The following is a 22,143-nucleotide window of genomic DNA, read 5'->3' as shown; positions in this document are numbered from 1 at the left end:
AGTCAGACAGAGAAGTATGCGCGCCACTTTAAACACACCATTAACCATGCTCTGTGAAAGTTCCAGATTTGTCACTATGGATTTAAACTGCCCAATGAATTCAGCCTCTAATTACACTTAGTTAAATGTCACATGCAGGGATTTAAATTAGCCACTCAATATTCTCAAGGAGAGAGGCTACGTAATTGCTGCTGACGCTAAATAAATGACAGAGGGGAAAAATAACGATTACGGGTTTGTGGATCGGTTGACCTGAAGAACGGACAGAGTGGGCAGATGAAGTGACTTCGGACTTAGTAAATCCAAATGCATCAGACATGTCGACTAGTAGGAACATGGAGAAACAAGATGAACAGTCTACAGTTGCACCAGTGGTTCTGTGAGGGCGGACTGAGCTAAATGCTAACATCAACATGCTAACAGGCTGATGTTTAGCAGGTTTACAGTTTACCATGTTCAACATCTGACTGGTGTGTTACATGCTAACATTTGCTAATTAGCACTACAGCTGAGGCTCAGGGGGATGACACTAGTTTTGCATTTAGTCCTGCAAAAAGTATATTTTGATTACTTTGTTGCACTTTGTCTAATGAGAAAAATAGATGGTACGCTGCATTATGTCATTTTATCTTAAACAGTGTAGTAGGAGCACCATAAGTGTCGGCTTTTACAGCGTCCACATCCTCTCATATAACCCTCTGAAAACCAACTGCCATTAAAATGGTCCGATGCACAAGGCATGAGTGTGAAGGCCAGTGCTCAGCAGCGACATGAGTCGTGCTGTATTATGGGTTTTTAAAGCCCAAGCGCTGACATGACTGCGCTTTGTTTACGAGGCTACTTCTCTGTTTGAGTGAAAGCGGCAGCCTGATAAGTCACATGTAGCCCTGAACCAATGACCTGTGTTAAGGAGGCATAATTGTCTTTTTACAGCAAGCTCTAAATCTATCCTCGCCTTCCCTTCGCAGATTCACCCCTACAGGTATCATGCAGACTCCGGTTGCCTAGCAGCAGCTGTCCTCGAGTTGTTTCTTTTGTCTCTTTTTTTTGTTTTTGTGACTGATGGGCAACAAAGTCGGCTCCTTTATTTTTACCAGCGTGGTGATAGGCAGCGCTATCAGTGCTGGTTGCAGAGTGGCTCTCATGGTGAAAGATGGTGAAGGATGTCTTCTATTTGAGAGGCGCAGGGACAATGCAAGATGCTGAAATTCTGAATTCTACGCAGCTGCAGGACTTCACAAGATCAAAAATGTGTTATTTCTGAGAAGGATGTCCTCCATCTCTGTCTGTATCTCGTACGAGTGTGCTGCTGTCTCTGTATTTGCATCTGTACTGACCTGCAGCCATCTGCATGTATCCAGCCAGGGTGCAGATCCTCCTCTCACATCCTCCACTGGGCAGGAAGATTGTGATGATGGCCAACAGGGAGCTGACAGCCAGCAGAGCACAGCCTCCCGAACAGAGCACCGCGCTGGTCTGAAGAACACAAACACAGAACAATTTCATTTCAGCTACATTTATTCACTGAAACACTGATTGACGCTCATACAGGCGCGCATGTTCACCACAGGGAGCAAATTCTTCTTCTCTGGAAATCTGCTTGTTGTTGTCATGTAGCCACAAACCGGTGTGTACATGTTTATCCTCCTGTCAAAGAGTTGGGACTCGTTGCCGCATTTGAAAACACTCCCCGCAGCCAGAAGTGTGTGTTTTGGTCAGGTCAGATTGTGTAATCTCACAGTCAATCGTCCTAACAGGTTAATGGCTGTCTCAGCTTGAAAACAGCGCTCCATGGCCAAACAATAGGGCTCTGTCCCTATTCATTACATCTTTGCTCAATCACACACACATGCTGGGAGCAGGAGGAGCAAAACAGAGGCAGGGAGCACTACTACACACACACACAACACACACACTCACACACACACACAGATTCATTCACAACTTTTCTGATGGGCTTTGACTGCATAAATGGATCCATACTGGTACATTTGTACAAGCAGCAAGCACAGCAGTGAGGAAGCTGCGTTATCTGTACAAATGTGCCGTCAGTGTTTTGACTTTCACACTGATCAATGTGCTAAACTGTCCCCTCGCCCCGCCCTCACAGTGACTCCTGGGAAAGTGTGCATTCCTGGACGAGTGGCAGCTTTAGTTTAAAGCCCCGCCATGCGTCAGCCCTGAGGCAGTGTGCGTATGTGTGGGCGCGTTTTCCCGCAACCAGTGTGTCGCCGTGGTGCCGTTTGATCTGCATAACCTCTCAAACTGACTCTCCAGCTTCAATGAAGCTGCCACACATCCTCCTCGACACATTTAGCAGTCGAGTGCTTGGACGAGTGCAGCACACTAACGCAGCCGGAAAACAGAGCCACGCTAGTGATTAGCATGCAGGCGGGGGCGATCGGAGAGAAATGTCTAACAAGCACGAGGGAATTTACAGCCCTAAAACACGTGTCATTATGCGTGTCCCTGATGTGACTGACGTGAATGGAGGAAGGATGAAAGCAGAGTGATTTCCATGCCTGACAGAAGATTTAATTAGCTTGTTCTGGGTTTTTGGCAGAAAGGCAGAGAGGGGAACAGGCGGCTATAAGTGCTGTGACGTTGGTGGCAATGATGATGATTATTCCTTTGACCTTTATTTGTCCAGGTTTGTTGAGCGTGTGTGCTTTTCTTCACCGACGCCCTGCATGTATAAGCAGTGCATTTACACACACTCACACCTGGGTTGCAGATCAGCTCCCTGGCCACTGCTGGGAGCTAAGTGCCTTGCACAAGGGCACCTTGACCATAGAAACGATGCAAAGGAAGGGCGTGTGTAGAATAAGAGCAATTCCTTCGGGAAGGTGATGTTATTATAGGATTATACGTTTAATTTGATGGAATCTATGATTCAAAAGCCATCCTTATTCAGCACAGTTTCTCATTCCTCTAGCAGTTCAGTGTCTGGTGACATTTTTTCCTTCATGATGGCAGCTGGGATATTAACTAAGCTACAATATAAGCCAGGCGACAGATAGAGAAATTCTGAAATTTAAACTGTGTACAAATATTCATGGTTCCCAGAGGATGAATCCCTCCAATCCAAGTCAAAATTTTTAATTAGGCCAATGCTTAATGTTCATTACTAAATACCCAGCCTCAGCTGTTCTTTGTGTTTGGTACTAAATAGCAAATGTTAGCATGCTTACGCAATATACGGCACATGGTAAACATGCCTGCTAAACATCAGCATGTTAGTATCAGGATTGTGAACACGTTTGCATCTTAATGTTAGCATTTAGCTCCCAGCTTTGCAGTGCCTAAGTAGCCTACAGTTCACACAGTCACAAGCACGGCTGTAGACTTTCTCTACTCTGTGAGTCGCCCAGCAGTAATTACACCTGGCACACTTAGGCTTGTGTATACATATTCTTTATATCTATTTGCACTTTGCCTAATTTTGTCATGTTTCTTCATAGTGAAACTTTACCATTTGTATTTCTGCTGACTCTATGCATACAACCCCTGGTAGGTCTCAGGTTAGCAGGTGTCATATGCTACACATTGTAAAGCCTGACATTTTGGGTTTAATAAGCAAAGTCAATAATATACTTAAATTAGAAATAATAGTAAAATATGTCACACACACAGAATAACTGCCTGACTTTAGAGACTTAAGCAATACAGGAGCATCCATGCCATATTTGTCCTTCAAGCCTGAAATAACTGATTTTTTGGCCAATGTGGGGGCAATGGTAGACACATCCAGTAGATACATGGCGACATTAGCATTCATTTGGAGTTTTGTGTTTGGCCATGTGACAAATCAAAGTCCAATATTCACTCAATTTTAACTCAGTTTTGGTCCTCGCCGACTCTTGAGAGAAACATCTGGCCAGTTAGCTGCTAGCTTTAGTGTCGTATTATGTTCACCAACTACAGAGTGAACCAAAACAATACATTTGTGGGGCATAAAATGCCACAAGCTCCATAGAGCTGAGTGGAACAGCAGGTGAGAGCGGTCAGCTTAATTATCAGGGTCAATCAGTGTGACTCCGGTGCCCCATTGTTAATATAAAAATACTGATCATAGCCACTTTAATATACCATTACAGGAACATAACAAGTAAAGAAAAAAAACATGTTGCCAGTAACAGCCCTTATCTCTGGCACTCCTGCCACAGCTACTTGTTTCTCTTGTTTTGAACCTGGAGAATACAAGAGGACGGAGTATGCAGCAGCACACTTGAAGATACAGAGAAGTCATTAACTTCAGAGGTCTTTGTTCGTCTTCCTCTCTCGCTGGAATGATATTCATGTATGCAGAGAAATGTCTCCTTTCCCTCTGTTGCTTGATCTTGGCGTGCCTCGTGGGCTCCCAGTGTGCAGTCTCCCTCCCACCCTGCTGCTCTCAATTCACCGTGACACATTAAAGGTACATCATGTTTCATATAGGGGAGCGGAGCTCGAGAGGGGGAGGACAGTCATGTTCACGTATATAAGGTACGCTCCGACTAAACAATGAAAGACACGTTATGAGAAGTCAGCTGAATTAAGTCCGATAATGATGACTGGCTTAAAAATGTACGACTGTTTGGGGGGGAAATAAAAAAATCCATTGAATGGCTGTTAACATAAATATTTCCCTACGTAAGCTATAAATCCAGCTGCTTCTTGTGCATTCTGTCCACTTTTCAGTCATTTCATTATCTGCGAGCATTAATAGATTTATACACATGACATTTTCTGTATGCCATTTAAACACAACCCAAGAGACTAACAAAGGCTATCAGAGCGCTACACAGCTATTTTTACAGAAACCAACCAACATTTCAATTACTGGTGCCCCAATTAATCAACTCCCAACACTGCGTCTGTGTGTGCTCCGATGAAACAAAACTCATAATCATTACCATTTTTACTTACAGACAATAGCCTACAGAAACATTTCGGAAGCCTTTTTCCTCCAATGTACTTGCGTTGCTCTGAGCGCAAGTTAATTTAGTAGAAAATGAGCTGCTAACAGCACCGGTCCTCTCAGTGATGCTTCCTAAATAGATTGTAATTATGTGTTAATAACTGGTCGAGCCACTGCAACAGCTGGAGCTGAAGAGGAGAGCAAGGGGTTGGACGAGGGGGGAATTGTGGAGGGAAGAAGTTTTCATTTGGCAGAAGACAGAATGAGACAGGCAGACTTGTCTTAATCTCTTTGTCTTTCGCTTTACTGGAATCCAAACCTGATTTGGAAGGTTATCGGCTCAGGATATTGTGACTTATGGTATGCTGAGGCACAAAGACACAGCTTATACACCACCACCACAATTAATACAGGCAATACCTGATGGACTTGACCCATGAGCACCATTTAATTCCACAGTACTAGTAACAGGCCTGGAGCAGCCTTTAATATATCCACACAAGTGTTACAATGCTGATAAACCCAATGGCTACAGGCTCTGATACACATGTAAGACTACCTGGCTCCATCATAAAGAAACTTTATTGGTTTCCCACAATAAATGGTCCACATCCTGAGCCTGTTGGAGACCAATAACCGCACAGATACAAAAAACCTCCATCCAGCTGCTTTGAGTAATAAAGGGACAGTCTGAAGGGGACTCTTTGATTTCCAATTACATTAAGGAAGTCGGGGATTACACTGTACGGGCCAATGAAATTTCATTGTCTCCTCAATTGGGAGTTACAAGATGGAGATGGCAAGGCATGTCTCATTAAACGCACTTTGCCTTTCCAAGCCTGGGCTGAATGGCTAAATGTTTCAGCGCAGGCCAGGCTGAGAAAAATGGAGGATTTCTGCTCTTCAGAAGGTTCAACTACAGCAGACAGCTAATGCTCAGCGCCGGCCCTTGACAGAAATAACCCCACTTTACAATCCAATGCCGCTTCTTTATGGAGGACAAGAGGTGAAGCGAGAGCACTGCAGATCCGCCGATAAGCAGACGTGACGAGTTTGCCATATTGCTCGACGTCTCTCCCTCTGCGTGTGTGCGTTAGTATACGTTGTTAAAGCGCACAGGTGTGAGACTGCTGTCTCATCCTCTGCGAGCTCGCCTCGGCGCTCACATCACCAATCAGCATTCAGCAGCGTGAGAGCCCAGCGGTCACACCAAAGCATCAGCCTTGACATGTTCTGCCTCTAGAAGCCCATTAGCACCGTAACACAGTTTCCCCAGAACATCTGTGAGCCAGAGGTGAGGCGTCTCTGCTCAACCAATCAGAGGTGTCCCCTGTCCAGTTCGCTTTCTGTAAACTGTTTCCCTTCTCCTCCACTTTTTCTCTCATTGCTTGTCGTGTAGCTTCATCATCTTTCAGAGCAACCCTAATCGTCCTGCCAGAGCACTAATACAAAAGCCCCCTCCCCCACCTCTAAATTAATGTGCTGAATAATACATCAGTCTTTCTCGCCGATCTTCACCGGGAGGAGAGTGGTGGAGGCGGTGTAGTGCGGATAAGTGTGTGTATGCGTGTGTGACGGTCCTCTGAATGGCTGACGAAGCTGTGTGTACGGAATGAATACGAGATGGAGAGGAGATGAGGGAGAGAGGGGAGCGGAGATTAATCACCTGACAAGTGGATGGAGTGTCCATTTGTGCCTCGGGGACAGGCTGCAGATAGGATGTGACATTCAGGAGCACTTAGGAGGACATGGGAGCGCTCGCTGTTCTCTCTCCAGCACACACACACACACACAGGGACACACATGCAGAGTCACTCAATGTTAGCATACAAACTACAGGGGGGCAAACTCAGAGGGGAAGTCCTGCTCCTCGTTTGTAAGGGAAGGATAGGATTGTGGTGCAATACTATAAAATCCCACACTGAGTATGATACTAAGGTGGATTTTCAAGTACAGAGAAAAAACTTGTCAGTTAACATGTGAAGGCTGGGAGGGATTTGAGACGGATTCATCTTATGGGCAGAAGATGATGATCAAAACTACTGAAATCAGTTCCAGGTTTTAACAAGACTAAAGGTTTTATTTTCCCGGTCTCCCGAACATGTCCCATTGAGAGCTTGGAAATCGTGGAAATTTTCCTCAGAGGAAACTTGTTGCTTTGAACACGCAGAGCTTCAAATATGAATGAATGAATGTACATCTGAAGATCCTACTGTCACCATGTGTTCGCTGCTTAATAAGGCTCAGTTGTATTTGTCGTCACAATTATCTAGAGAGTAATTAATCCATCTGCAGTGCTGTTTTTTGATTTCTGAAATTAAATGAAAACTTCTGGCAAATGTAACTGTTTTACAACTAATTGCTGACAATCTTGCAACATAAACTTGATCCTGGTGCTGATCCACAAATACATTTTAAAAATAACACTTGTCTTGTTTCTGGGGGCGGCGCTATAAACTTTCACCCAAGCAGCCAATCACATGCTGCTGCTCATCACAGCCACACATCTACTTTCACTGTAATTAAAAATGGGGCGCTCCCAGAGACACTGTGGCCAGACTCATTGCAATGATGAGGCGCACTGGCGTTGCCACGGTTACGCAGTGCTTTGGGATGGAGACACTGGGAGTGGACTGGCAGTAACGGACAGTCCTGTGAGAGTTATTAGCAGAGAGTGAAGTTTTAATTAATCTACAGTTTTTCATGGAAAGTGTTTTTCATGTCTGTCAACCTGCCTGCAGTAGAAACTGTAGAATAATTCATTATTAATTATAAGACACGTTTGATGTGAGCTTAAACAAAGACATTTCTGTGGTCATTTTGGAGCAGTTTTAATGAGCAAATGTGCTGTGCGTGATTGAGCCTTGACAGTCTGCAGCATCACTCCAGTTACAGATACTGCTGCCTGCAGATGGCTGGAAAGAGAATCAGCAGAGTAAAGGAAAGTATAGGCCACGAGATGTGGACTATAGAGCTGGTAAGAATCACTCATTAATATTTATTCCATCTTGCTGGCATGATCACATCAGCTGGTTGAAGAATAATGAATAATTGAATGTAGAATAAGAGCGGAAAGACGAACAAAACATGAGTAAAGGGCTTTGTGTGATTTTAGAGGGGCTTGTTTGGGCGTGCCCTCACCAAATAAAGTGACCAAGACATCCAGGAACACAGAGCTGTCGGCCCGCTCTGGTTATTCTTTGAGATTTAGCTCGAAGACACAGTCTTATATCATTTTTGCCTGAAGCCTGCATCCGTAATTTGCTCTTAAGGAACATGAGAGACTCCGCTCTCACAGAGATGTGTTGTTGCAAATAGAAAAAGACATTTTGGTGTCCATATTGTGTATCCTAGCAGCAGTTTGCGAGAAAGACACACACTGTCACTTTCTTCACAATGTTGCAGACCGACACCAGAAGTAACACATCTTTTCTAATAGCTGTGTGGTCTCAGGAGTTTGAATGGAAAGTCCCACTGCAGATTTTAGCTCTATGTCCTTTCACCAGTTTGTCGCCCCATCATGTGTCAGACACACAGATATGTTTCAAGGTCTTCCTCAAGAAGACGTGACAAGTGCATGAAACCCAGCAGCCCCTCTTCTCCCATGTGTGGAAAACGCTCATTTTTAAAATAATTCCACAATGTGTTTTCCTCATGTCTATGCTGGAGCTTTCACTGTGACAGGCCTCTTAGACGTTGGCAGCAGCTTCCTCTCTCACCAAACCTCAGTCGTTTGGTTGGCGTTTGTTTGCGAGCGAGCGTAACGCCACTCGCAAACTCAGCTTCACGCCAGCGTCTCCTCGGCTCTGCTGCAACTCTACAAAACTTTGAGTCACGCAGGAAAACTCCAACTGTGACTTTCTTAAATGATGTGATGGCGAGGTGCAGAAGGTCAAGTGCCAGCTTTAATGTCATTATGTAGTGGGAGATGTGAGGAATTTTCATCAAAGTAATGACATTAAAATGAATAATTTAAAAATGTAATACTTCAATAATTTAAAACGTTCGCTCTCAGGGACGGATTTTTGCATTTCAGCACATTTTCTTAACCAATGTCTGGAAAAGCCAACTTTCTGCATTAATCGTCACCACTGATTTTTCTTTTGGCCTCGTGTGACTTAAATCGTGATGAACGTTCGGTCAAATGTCACACAGTGCATACATTCTACTAACTGGATGACTTTCAATATTTTTTCTGCCGTCTCCCAAAAAAACACAAACATAAGCTTCCATTCTCATTTATAATTTTTGTCACCACTGCTCCTTTATACAGTCACTGATAATATCTCTGATCTTTTGCCCAGTAAGAGCCAAGAAACACAGTAAGACTAGAAAGTCCCTCATTGTCATCAGACATCCAGTGTTTTCCTTCAAGGACCCACACAGGACGCTCCCTGCTGCACAGCAATGCTTTAATGTGGTGCTGAGTCTTTGGTATCATGTTAAACGAAAGCACGGTGGGAAACTCTCCTACACTCACAGTGTCGCTTTCACACACGCACACACACACACACAATGACAGCGGAATGAACTGGGAGAAATGCCACATATGAGCCCATGCAGGAAACACCCCTGAAACACACCAGAGACGGGGAACACACACATCTTTATGCTATACTTGTGAGGCATGTGCAGTATGTGGTGTGCAGGGATGTTTGATTTGGATCACAGTTCAGGGCAGGAAGTTAGTTCAGAGACACCCGAGGCTGCAGCAACCTGTCATTTCTGTTCTTACTCCAACTTCTGTCTAGTGGACTACACAGTATTTACCATCCAAACATAGTGTTTTTTTTTTTTGTGTGTGTGTGTGTGTGTGTGTGTGTGTGTGTATCTGAAGCAGAAAGCCTGCTATGAGTGAAGACACTGATGTACAATCTTCAAGGCCTCTCTCATCTAGACCCAAAGCCAGGGCTCAATTACCAACCAGGCAACTGCCTCCGGGCCCCACATTGCTGGGGGCCCCTAAAAAACACTTGTTTCACTCCATATGAATCGACCGCACGTTATTTGATTAATTGAACATGTGTTCAGTAAAACATCAGATAAAATGGGTCCTCCATTACGTAATCTCACTCTCCTCATGCTGTATTTGCGAAACATCGGTCCTAAAAATAAGGGGAGTGTCAGTCTTAGAAAATCACAAAGGATTTTAGGTAATCCAAAGGACTTCTGCAGAAAAACTAAACGATAATGAACTTTTAAAAAGCCTATATTTGATGGCAATGAGCTAATGATGGAGTAGGAGCACTGGTTGGTTTTTGGGTGTCAGGAGTTAATAAAACCGGCGTATATAATGGGAGTCCATACATGCTGGACAACAAATTTTAAGCAGGTAAATCCAGCCATGCCCACAGCACTCCAGTTGTAGCTGGCCTGGTTCCAGTTTGTCCAGAGCTGCAGGCAGCTGCCTCCCTGCCAGGCCACTGCCTGCCACCTGCTGCAACACCTGCACACCAAGGGGACTTCACTTCTGGGCTCTGGGCTGATAAATAAACCCATATTATTGTTGATCAATGAGCCAGAGCTGCCCTGTGATCTGTCACTATGAACTATTCACTAAATGTGTTCACACTGACAGCATGCAGTGCAGTGTCTCCTTTATAAACGGTCACACTCCAGTTTCATGTGAGTCTGACTGATGGCAGCTCATGAGTCTGCATGCATATCCTTAATCAGTCCTGCAAAGTGTAAATATCCATAGCTGCAAAACTCTTAGCAGCCAGGTAATAATGCAGATTTTACTCCTTATCATTTGTCATTACTCTGCAGGTTCCACAGTCTACTCTCAATTTGTTGCTGTAGTGATATTCAGCACATTTTTAACAGATTCAGCTTTAGTCGTGCTGCAATTTCCCTGGAGGACTCATTAAAGTTTGTTTTGTACCTTCTCAGGTTTACACTTTCTCAGCTAAATGAACTGTGCAGCCAGTGATAATAATACAGTGGTCAGAAGGAAATGCTGAAACATTACATGAGAACTTGTTACGTTCAATTGTTTAAATTTGCAGCCTAAATGTTTCCACACCAACAAAAGTGAAAATGAGGTCAAAGATTACTCCAGAGAGAAATTACTGGAGCTTTTTGCACAGTAAAAGCCATTATGTTCTATCATGTTCTCCATTTTCAACAAGACGTTTAGAAAAAGATTTATATCAGCCTATGAATAGAAGTTGTATGAATATAACTGCCGCAGGTATCTGCCAACCTGCCAGAAAACTTCAGTGAGGCTCTGGTCCCAGAACTGCTGCAGAAACACATAAACCGCCGTTCTAGTTTCACACCGGCTGCGGTGCAGGAAGAGGAAATAGATGCACGCTGGTATCATCCCAAAGGAGAATCATCTTTATGAAACCCTCAGGTAGAGCAGCACAGACAATGACTCATGTGTAAGAGACTGTTATGGAGGGCTATAGGGCGCAGAGAGAAGCTTCTATTTTCAGCACATTGTTCGGAGAAAAATACCTCCATTTCAAAACTACATGGAGCACAGCAGTCCCATTGATTCACATCACACAAACAGCGGAAATCAAAAGCCAAAGAAACTTTAAGAGACAAGTGAATTCCCTCCTTGATCCACTGATGATGAGAAGGAGGAGCAGGAGGAGGAGAGCTCATACAATGGGTTGCCTTTATGTGTTAATCAAGAATAGCATGATAAGTGATCAAGTGTCCATCTGGCAGTGCCCACACACACACACACACACACACACACACACACACACACACACATACGCTGCAGCTCTACATGGCTTATCCTGCAGTGAAGAGATCAGGGCAGGCAGATCCCATATACCTGCTCCTGCTGCCATGCGCCTCCAAACTACAGCATCAGATCAGAGTCATCGCATACCCCGGGTGGGGCAGGGGGGCACAGCGCATCCAAATAGCACACAGCAACACACTAGCCTTTTCTTTTCTCTTGGTCTGTCTCAATTAAATGATGGTTGACTCCCTGCAGAAGATGGAGGGGGTGTACAGGTTGTTGTGCTGGCAGGATCTAACCAGAAACTTCTTCATACCGCCTCCTCTCCCTCCTCTGCATCGCACCCTCGTTCATAATAGATCACAAAAGCCGATCGGATCAGATAGGATGATCAAATGGCTGGTTTGAAATGTATGGGATCCCTCGCAGCCTGCTTTAATGATGACATCCTCAGAGTCGGGCCAGGGGTTTTTATTCAGCTCTTATAATAGGCTGCTGGTGGTGGGGGCTGATGGGTAGTCAAAAGAGAGCAACCCCAGGCAAAGTTTCCCCTTTCTCTTCTCTCTCAATAGATGCTGTAATTGAATTATAGCGCAACTGATACTTTTGTGTCCAACCTCCCCTCCTCCCCCTTCCCCCCCGAGTCTCTTCAAAAGACAGCCGCCATGGAATTTGTCTTGTTTTGTCTCTTGGCTTTGAAAGCAGATGCTAATAAGAAATAGATAAAAAGCATACTGTTAAAATTTGGAATGAAGCGCTGAATAAATTAAGGCGGAGAAGAGAGGGGAAAGAAAAGGAGGCGATAACTGTTGATCAGCGCGTTTGATCATTCACGTAAACGTATGTTTGGCATCCCAACAAACAGCAGAGCGTAATTGGTGCACAAAGAGGCCCAATCCAGAAATGAAGGTTGATCATTTTACATCAAAAACCACAGTGCTACAGGAGAGAGAGAGAGAGAGAGAGAGCTGAGGGGAGGGAACGAGATGAGAGGGTGGGTGAGTGTGAGAGAAATGTAGGGAAGTTGAGGGAGGGAGGGAGGGATGGAGGGGGGGTGGGAGGAGCACTTTGCCTTTTCAAAGTGCAAAAGAAATACTGTACTCTCTCACAGTGGCATAATAACACTACAGCCCACATACAGTAAGGCTCCATCTGCAGACGTCGTACCCACCTCGTAGCTGTTTATCCATGCTGAAGCTCACTTAGTCCTGTTTGCGGGTAAATAAAATGACTGGAGCCTCAATAATAAAAAGCATCAACCCACCTACTCAAAGTGCCACGACTGAGGTGAAAAGCAAAATACTACTGACTTGAAAGGCACATGGAAACTGTCACTTTTACATTCTGAACGGTACAGTGAATGCAGCATTCGTGCAGAGCACTGCTTGCAGGCCTGTTCTTTGTAGGTGGATGGCAGGTGGAGATCTTTTTTTCATTCTCTGAAGCTATCGTACAATATATCAGTAACTCTATATAAACCCTGAAGCCCAAACCTGCCCTCTAAGTGGACTGTGACCAAGACATTTTAGGTTGTGGCCCATACATGAACTCATTTTCAAATACAAATAATATTACGATGAAAACATGTCGATGTAGTGTGGACTGTGATGTTTTGGTGTAATTATCACAATTTAATTTTCAGAAAAAAACAGTTGCCAAACCTACATGTAATTAGATATTCAACAACAACAAAAAAAAAAATACACTTACAAAATGAGGCAACCCAAACTCAGTTTGAGGCATAATATCAAATAAATGTTAATGTTCAGAAACATTTAATTTGACATATTTGTTTAAATTCAACACTAAAATATTTGAAATGATTGGCTGCTGAACTCACTGTGCTGAAAATCACTCAGCCTGTTAAAGGAGTAGATCAACATATTGGAAAATAGGCTTAATCGCTTTTATATAGAAAGCCAGATAAGAAGAGACTTGTTGTAAATATGAAGCTGCTGCAAGCAGTGAGTAATTTTGCCTTCACTTATTTTATCTTAGCATAATGAGTGGAAACAGGTAACCTGGCTCTGTCCAAATGTAACAAAATGTGCCTACTGGCACCTCAAAGCTTGGTTATCAACCTGTTATATCTAGTTGAAATATTGAATCAAATATTTGTTTACGTGACATTACCTTTGGACAGGGATACCCTGTCTTCAGGCTTTGTGCTAAGCTAAGCTAACTAACTAGCTACAGATATGGGAGAGAGTAAGCGTGTTACCCAATGTGTCAAACTATCCTTTTAAAGCTGGTTTTTTTTTTGTTTTTTTTTTAGAAATTTTAGCTCATGCAACTGCAGTCACATGCTCAGCAGTCATATCACAGGCTGAACATTGCCTTTATTTCAAAGTAAGAGCACACTGTTGTTAAAGATAACCTCAAGATTAATTCTCAAACTGTGGATGAGGTTTAACAGGATCACTTTAGCCTAATTCAGTTAACCTGGATTAGTTAAACCTAATTTGTCAGATATATTCTGTCTCCATGTATGTTTATGTGTGCCAGCAAAAGCATAACACTTATGCAGATGTTGTGTGTGCAAATGATTTAATCAGTGATTTGTAGAGGACAGCGTCTTCTAACGAGTGAGCTACTTTCTACAATCCAGATTGAACCATATGACTATTCCCTCGTGACAGCAAAAAACAGGAAATTTACTCTAGCTTTTTTTTTTTCTTAGCAGAATTTGGATGTAATATTCATAGCTTTTGTAGATTGCCATTTGATTTGAGTCCAGGCCTTCCCAAAGTTAAAAATATCAGCTTGTATATGACTAAATTCAAACAGAGGACTAGAAGTGTGTCCACGTGGCGCAGCCTCCTCCACCTGTAATAGGGAAGTTTAAGAGAGCATGTGGGCTCCAGGTCGTCCTTCAGCTCTCACACACTCACACCCTCAAAAACTCACCCAGCCCAGCTTGCTCTTGCATTTATGCATGATCTGCACTACCACTGGTCCCGAGTGCACATTTCATAATTCATGCACACTGTACTGTAGCAACTGGAAATGCTACTATATCTGCCTCCACCGCTCTGCTTCATTTCATCAGCAAGTCAGACTGATCCACATTACAGTCCGATTACAGCAAACTTCCTGACCCTCTAAAATCAACATACAGCTACTTAGCAACATTTAGAAAAATCCTAATAACTACATCAACATCTTAGTTTGGTGGTCAAACCAGTTAGCACGCCTCTCTGGTTTCCTCTCAGGGTGGAGCAGGTGACTGTTAAATAAGCCCTTTTTTCACCCAAATCAAGAAGAAAGTGGATCTCCATGGGGCTAATAAGTGTGTTACCAGGTCTGGATCACAGTTGCATCAGTGTGATAAAGTACCATCCTCGTGGCAGAAAGAGCATCTGTTGCATGTTAAGGAGCTCAGAGTCTGGCCTACAGAGGCTCGGGAGGAGAATGATGTAACTGGACAACAACATGCTGCGAAGCTGCACCGCCTACATGATGACAGTTTATCATTACACAGTAGGTCACTAATTAAGCTCAGCTCTGTAAATCGCTGTAGCTTGCTGGGTGAACACTTACAAATGATTGAGTACAGCTCGTGTTCAAGCATTACTTGTGCTTTCTTTTACTTTAATGTGTAAAGAAACAATAAGTTGTGTGAATCTAAAAGCCTGATTCTATTCACAAAGTACCTGAGTTGTTCCAGTTTTAGAACGGGAGCATAATAGAGTTTTACAGGAATAATGGTCAGCTAGGAGCGGCCTTCTTATTAAAGCCATTACTAACTGACCCACTAATGGGACTAAACACAACATGCAGGAATCTTGTTGTGGCCTTGGAGGGAGCACATTTCAAAGCACCAATAGTCTCAAAATAGAAAACTTAGATTTTAATCGAGATGTTACACTGATGCACAAACCAACTTGCACCCAAATGACTTTATTATACAGCTGTCCTGCTGCGTGCCCCCACATTCATCCTTTCATTCAGTTGTCTCTGTGGAGATGCACATTAGCACAGCGGCATCAAACTCTTCACTGTAGCAGAGCAGGAAATTAACTTTTTATTGAGGAATATTTTCCCTCTCTAAGCTGGTTTTAGTGGGCAAGAGTGAAAGCCTTTGCCTCAAGTAAGACAGCCAACTCCCCACAGAAGGATCAGAAAATCTGATTAGGAGCTGCAATTCCCTTCTGACCCCAAAACTAAATGTTTGAGGGGCGCGCTGGCAATTTGTGTCCCAACCAGTGGCTAATTTTTTAACATGTGACATGTCTAAACTGTCTAAGAGCTTGTACGAGTAAGATGTTTCAAAGCAGAAATTCTGTGACACTTCCCTTTTTTACAGCACGGGATGAGTCTAAACACAAGGGACTTGTGGATTTTCTTCTCTGAAGCGGCACGACTCGCTCCGGAGAAGTTATGTTTGGGAGCTCGGATCTGGAGCCGGATCCCAGGAGCTTTATGTTTTGATGTTGCAGGATTTGTGAGAAGCGAAAAAGTGGAGCAGTAAAACTATATCCAGACACAGTGGAATATCACAAAAATATAGTCCATCAAACGAGTATCTCCTCCCGTTAAAAAAAAAGCTCTTTCCTCTAAAGGATGTCAGCTCTAAGATGTGAAGTGGCGGTGGATTTACCGTATTAAAGTGTTATTACTGTTACCCTGAGCTCTTTTACCTGCAACCCCTGTGCCTCGACTACTGATGGAGGCCGACTCGCAGGGCTACAAGCAGCTTCGGTGCACCGAGCCAAGTGAGCCATCATTTATGTTAAAAAATGGAGAAAGGCTCCCTGTTAAATCAATACATAAACTACCCGCAGGGTCCACAGTGAAGGCAGTGGAAGTGACAGGTTGCTTAACAAATGGACGGCGGCCTCCCGGAGCCCGCTGACTCAGCGCGCTCCCCCGCTGAAGGAAACGGCGCTCTGGTATGCTGCTCCCTCTCTCCTATCAGTCAGACTGTGTCTACCTGGGAACTGCTGATCAGAGGCTCTTAAATATCACCAAAGCAAAGAGTATAATTCATAAGACAGAGATAAACGCTCACAGTGCCGACACGTTTGCCGCTGTTGGGAAACCAGCCAATATTTAAAGAGCCATTTCCTGTCTGCTGGCAGAGCGCATCGCATTTTTGACCATCGGTGGCTTTCATCACAGCAAATGTTTTGCTGTGCCGGCGGCTATGAGAGTATCAAATATCAGATATAAGAAGCAGCAGAAAATGATCACACACCGCAGGTAGCATCCATCCATCAGGGCTGATGAGATCATAAATCCTTCTCCGTCTCAGCCGGACTGATTTCCTCTCTACTTCACCTAGATGGGTATAAAATGCAGATCAACATCTTCCCCCCTCTCTCCTCCTCCTCCTCCTCCTCTCTCTAAGCCACCTGTTCTATCCATCATCTGGACAGCTGCTCCTCAGCACTTTCAATTCCTCTCCCGTGTGCAGAGACGACCTCTTGCCCCGCTCCGCCTGTCGACACACTCCCCCAAAATCCTACAGCCAGGAATCTGCGACAAAATCTACAGACAGAAAGAGGTAGACTGGTTCGCCTCGAGGGCGGAAAGCAGCCCCTAAAACATGAAAATTCATACGTGACCTTTCCCAGAATTCTACTTTTTAATCATGTGGAAGAACCTCTGAAACCTCGAGTGGGCGGCTGCAGCTCAGGTCGTACAGCGACTCGGCCTCTGTTGTAGGGTTGGTGGGTCAGTCTTTGCCTCCGTGTGTCAAAGTGTCCTTGAGCAGGATGTAACCTCCATCATGCTCCTGATATGTGTGTGTGTGTGTGTGTGTGTTAGAAAAACGTACTTGCTTTCAACAAACCATATAGCAACAATACACGCATATACCTGAGTTTAAAGGATCATGCTGTTGATGTTGCATGCTTCCCGTTCCCATGTGTATCATATGTGCTGTGTGTATTTGTGAGTGTGCTTGTGTCGGTGCAGTAATGCTGATGGAACTTTATTGCTACAAACTGCTGCAGCAAAGCTGTGTGTTCATTAAAGTCAACTGAATTGAATAAACTACAAATCCAATAATCTTAACATTACTGGCAACCACTTTCTTAAGCCTTTTAAACTGATTGCCTTCCAGGCAGTCATTGCTTTTCATTCCTCTCTTAACGGCATGAAAATCAACTTGCTGGAGATTTTTTAAATAAATTTACCTGGTGGGAATTTCAAGGACGCTCTAACATGCAAGATTTGAGAGTGAGATTACAAAAAGATCATGAATTCAAATCCAGAGGACAAAGAGTGCAGAAACGGACGAGAAGAAATTGATTGTGTGAATTTGTTTTTTTCATGGATTAAAAAAGCCTCTTAGATGTCGGAGCATCCTTGAAGGCACCGGCATGGAGAGCTTTGGGAAAGTTCCCTGCTTTGTAAGTGTATTTCCACATAATAACACCATTTGTAAAAAATAAATAAATAAGGCGTCATATATTCACAGTGGAAGATTATCTTTCTCAAGTCTCTGTATGTTGATTTTCTCACATGAATGGAGACTAGAAGCTGCATGGATGGTAGGAAATCAACGGGGAAACTTGTTCTGTGCAGTATGCGTTAGAAATGCAGAGCCACTTATATTATCCTTTAAGTTCCTTCAATAGACAACCAGCAGAGTATTGACGAGTTATGAGAACTGCTAATATCACAAGTGGACAACGCTGACATATCAGCACACTGTCACGCACCTTGAACCCATTCCAACAGTATTGTAGTCAAATTGCATCAGGTAACAGTAAACGTCCTGGAGGTCTTGAATGGTCTTTAGTTCAAACGAGAGGAGAGGAAAAGCAAATAGCGGCTTGTGGGGGAGTAAAAACGAGAATCGGGATGGCATCCAAATGGCCCATTCATCCCCAAATCTATCAGTGTAACACGCTCCTCTGTATACACACTGCCCACCATTAATCTTGTGACCAGTCAGACGGTGGCCTTGAAGTAAACATGCACTGTATGATAATAAGTCAGCTCGCTCACATTTCACACAAGACTTGCTGTCAAAGGACATCTATCTCTCTTTCCAGCCCCAGCGCCTTCTCCTGCTCTACAGTGGTGGGTTTTTTGTTTTTTGTTTTTTTTGCAATGAGTCTATTTATGTACCTGGTATAAGTCAAGGTGAACAGACAGCCAAATACAAAACACCACTAATTTATATTAGGCTGAGTCTGGGGCCAGGGACATGTTTGTCTCATAAAGCAGCGGCTGTACGCTTTGCCACCAGCAGAAAGACGATGTGTTGCTCCGCTCTGAAGCAGCCACCTGAAAAACAACTCGGCGGAGGAGACGGTAGTAAAACACGACTCTTGACCTCCCCGTTCTCGCTCGCTCCTCTCGCCAGCGCTCATCGTTTCTCTCTGTTCACAGGTAAGTGCACAGACAACAAGAGGCTGGATTAAAGGTCAGAGAGAGCAGAGGGGGAAATGGGCTGGAGCTGTTAGCCGCAACATTACAGGTGGAAGTATGTTGTGATATCAGCTGAAAGGAAGCAGACTTTATTACGGAGCGTGAATACGGACGATGGATGCTTTGTGCTGTGGACGGGGGCAGGTTTCAGTGGATGTGGCCTTCTTTTAGCGTTATTATGGGGTGGGGTTTTGGGAGGGTAACGACAGAAGGCTTTTTTTATTGAAATAACTCACTGAGTCTACTTCTGTCTCTTCTCTTCTAATGTCCTGCGGCATCCCCTCCCCGAACCCCTAATTACTGCTTCAGTGCTGACATGGACAGCCACTGTACATCACATCAGTGTCTCTTTTGATCACACTCTGATGGGTGAGAGAATTCTTTTTGTGCGTGTGCTTGCATCTGCATCAGTCTGCCTCTTTTCATCTCGCTGTGTATGAGAGTGTATGTGTGTGTGTGTGGGTACGTCACATCACTCTGAGTTGTCTAATCACACTTGCGTGCCTGGTGAACGTGCCTCTGCGGCACATGAGGCTCCGAGCAGAATGAGGTCGGCAGGAAAAAAGCAGCCAGACAAGTCCTCCTCTTGTCTCTCGTGCAAACTGGGCAGCGGACTCCCCAAGGGGGGAGCAGGGATACAACGTGTGCATTAGACACCATAACATCGTTTATAACAGGCAGATACACTCGCACACAAATGGCTTTCTCCACAGAGGTTCCCCATCAGCATTAACGGAGAGAGGTCATAAGAGGCAGAGCGGGGAGAGAGAAGCTTTACTGCTACAGTAAATCTAGGGAGCAACTCGAGTCTGCATCAAGGACAAAAATGACGGCTTTCTGTTCAGTGGAGATTTCACAGCCCTCTGCAAGTCTGTTGAGCCAGTGTATTTGTCAGTAAGTGGCAGCGAATACATTGACTCCCTTAGGGATGTGTCTGTGTGTGTGTGTGTGTGTGTGTGTGTGTGTGTGTGTGTGTGCGTGTGTGTGTGTGTGTGTGTGGACCTTCCGAGCCCCGTGGCCCACTCAGAGCACAGACTCTTCATTTCTCCCTCATGCTGGTCAGAGAGATAAAGGCCAGACCTTGTCCATCATTCTGTCATTAGGCAGCAGAGGAGCAGGTAAATCTGCCTGAACCCGCCGTCCTCTCAGTGCATACCTTCACCTTCTGCACGGGAGGGCGCGCATCATAAGTGGTTAAGGAGAAATATTTAATAACAGTGTATTGACTCTTTTCAGCTGTTACCACATGACACTTTCACAGCAACTTAACCCATGGCAGTGTCGTCTATTGAGGTAAAAAAAAAGGGCTGCAACAAATTATTCTTTTCCTGATGGAGTAATCTGTCAATTCATTTCTCGAATAATCGATTAGTCATTTGGTCGATAAAATGTCTATCACAAGTTCCCAAATCCCGTCTTCAAATGTCTTGTTTTGTCTGACCAACAGCCCAGAACCCAAATCGCCATAGCAGACTAAGAAAACCAGAAAATATTCTCTTTTGAGAAAATGAAAAACGTGAATTTTGCCTTCCTTTGTTAAAAAATGAATAATTGCTTATCAAAGTTGCCGACCAGTTTTCCCTAGAGGGGCTAGTCTACTCATCAATTAATCGTTGCAGCTCTAAAAATCAAAGGAGAGCATATTATGTTGGGTTGACGGGTGTCTCTGAACTGAGTCACTGTCAGTAAAATGTAAACAAAATGTGTTGGATGACTTCAAACTAGATTCTTTTAAGGGATTGTATGAAAAATTCCCCCGAGTTATTAATGTTTTCTTTGAACCCTCCTCTTTGAGCCCCATTCACACAATATGTCAAAATAATATAACAATGTTTAAGGACCAGTGTGTTGGATTTAGCGACATCTAGTGGTGAGGTTGCAGATTGCAACCAACTGAACACCCCTCACCTCAGCTTTTAGGAGAACCTACAGATGCCACGAGAATTTGCAAAAAAAACGCAAAAGGCACTCTCTAAAGTCAGTGTATGGTTTGTCCGTTCTGGGCTACTGCCCTTTAAATTGGTACAACATGTTTAATCATGTAATTTTCCTATAGTCCCTAATCTGGAGTAACTGGAAATGGCAATGAAGTGAGCTAAATCAGATTACCGTTTGCCTGTTCTTTACAGATTGACCGTTCACTGTGAGCTCCTGCACAGCTGTCAGGATCCTGATGCTCATGTCATTCATTAAGGTGCCACTTCAAATTTATTGAACTTCAGTAAAATCCATTAGGTAAAGGTAATGGTGCAATGAAAGAATTTAAAACATACTTCAAATAACAGAAGTGCACAAAAATCTGTAATTTGTAATTTGAATAGAGGCAAATAGATGCTAATATTTTTTATTTATAATACTAACTTTTAAGTAAAACTAAATGTAATGTCAAATCTTAGATTTATGTCTCTTACTTCCACTTGCTGATAAACGGAAGATTTAATCTGTTTTGGTTCATTACCTGCTCTACAGACACAAGCACTAAATGTGCCAGACCACAGTTTTACTGTAAAGCCTGTATAATATTCCTCCAGCTGAAGCAGTAAAGGGAAAAATAAAGATTAGATTCTGACATTTAAGATGCCTTAAAATCATGTCATTATTTGTGATGTTTTGACACAGATTTTTGTGTAGAATAACACGCTCACACACAGACAATACACTGAAAATGTGGCAGCAACATCCTGTTTGATGTTAATATTTTTTCACAGCAGAGCTTGACATTAAAGAAGGAGGGCAGAGACAAAAGCTGAGGCACAGCCAGACAAATGAATCATGAGTGAATTTCATTAAATGAGTTATCTATCTACTTAAAACTAGTTCTGGCTCACTGAGTGGTGAAATGACATTTTGAGCATCAAGCAGCGTTTATGCACCAGTAATTGTTCTTCATAGGTAGCTGGCAATTAGGCATGGTAGAACATCTCTAGTAACGTCTATAATTCATCTCGCTGGCATGTGGGAAAGACAACATGGGCTGATTGTTTTGTCTCATGTGTCAGAGGATTTCAGTGGAAGCCAGTCACATCCCTTTTTCCACAGCCCAGTCTCCGCCTTGTCATGCTGCCATTTTCTGCACAGACAGACAAAAGACGAGGACGAACTCAGACATTTTCCAATCAGTGTTCCTGGAGCTCAGCCATGACTCATTTAGGGCTAC

At 43.7% G+C, this 22,143-nt stretch overlaps 1 protein-coding gene across 1 annotated transcript in view; it reads right to left on the bottom strand.

Moving 5' to 3' along the window:
• The window catches only part of LOC121617793 (transmembrane protein 211), a 100,090-nt gene that overhangs the window by 65,027 nt on the left and 12,920 nt on the right, over positions 1-22,143 (bottom strand). Inside the window, exon 2 of the mRNA XM_041953028.1 lies at positions 1,338-1,476. Coding sequence (XP_041808962.1) covers positions 1,338-1,476 — 139 coding nt within the window. The remainder of the gene's footprint in view (positions 1-1,337; positions 1,477-22,143) is intronic.

This window comes from Chelmon rostratus, chromosome 14, assembly GCF_017976325.1.
Source record: "Chelmon rostratus isolate fCheRos1 chromosome 14, fCheRos1.pri, whole genome shotgun sequence".
Taxonomy (NCBI): domain Eukaryota; kingdom Metazoa; phylum Chordata; class Actinopteri; order Chaetodontiformes; family Chaetodontidae; genus Chelmon; species Chelmon rostratus.
The sequence above is the reverse complement of the archived record's forward strand: the minus strand, read 5'-3'. Positions and strand labels throughout refer to the sequence as shown.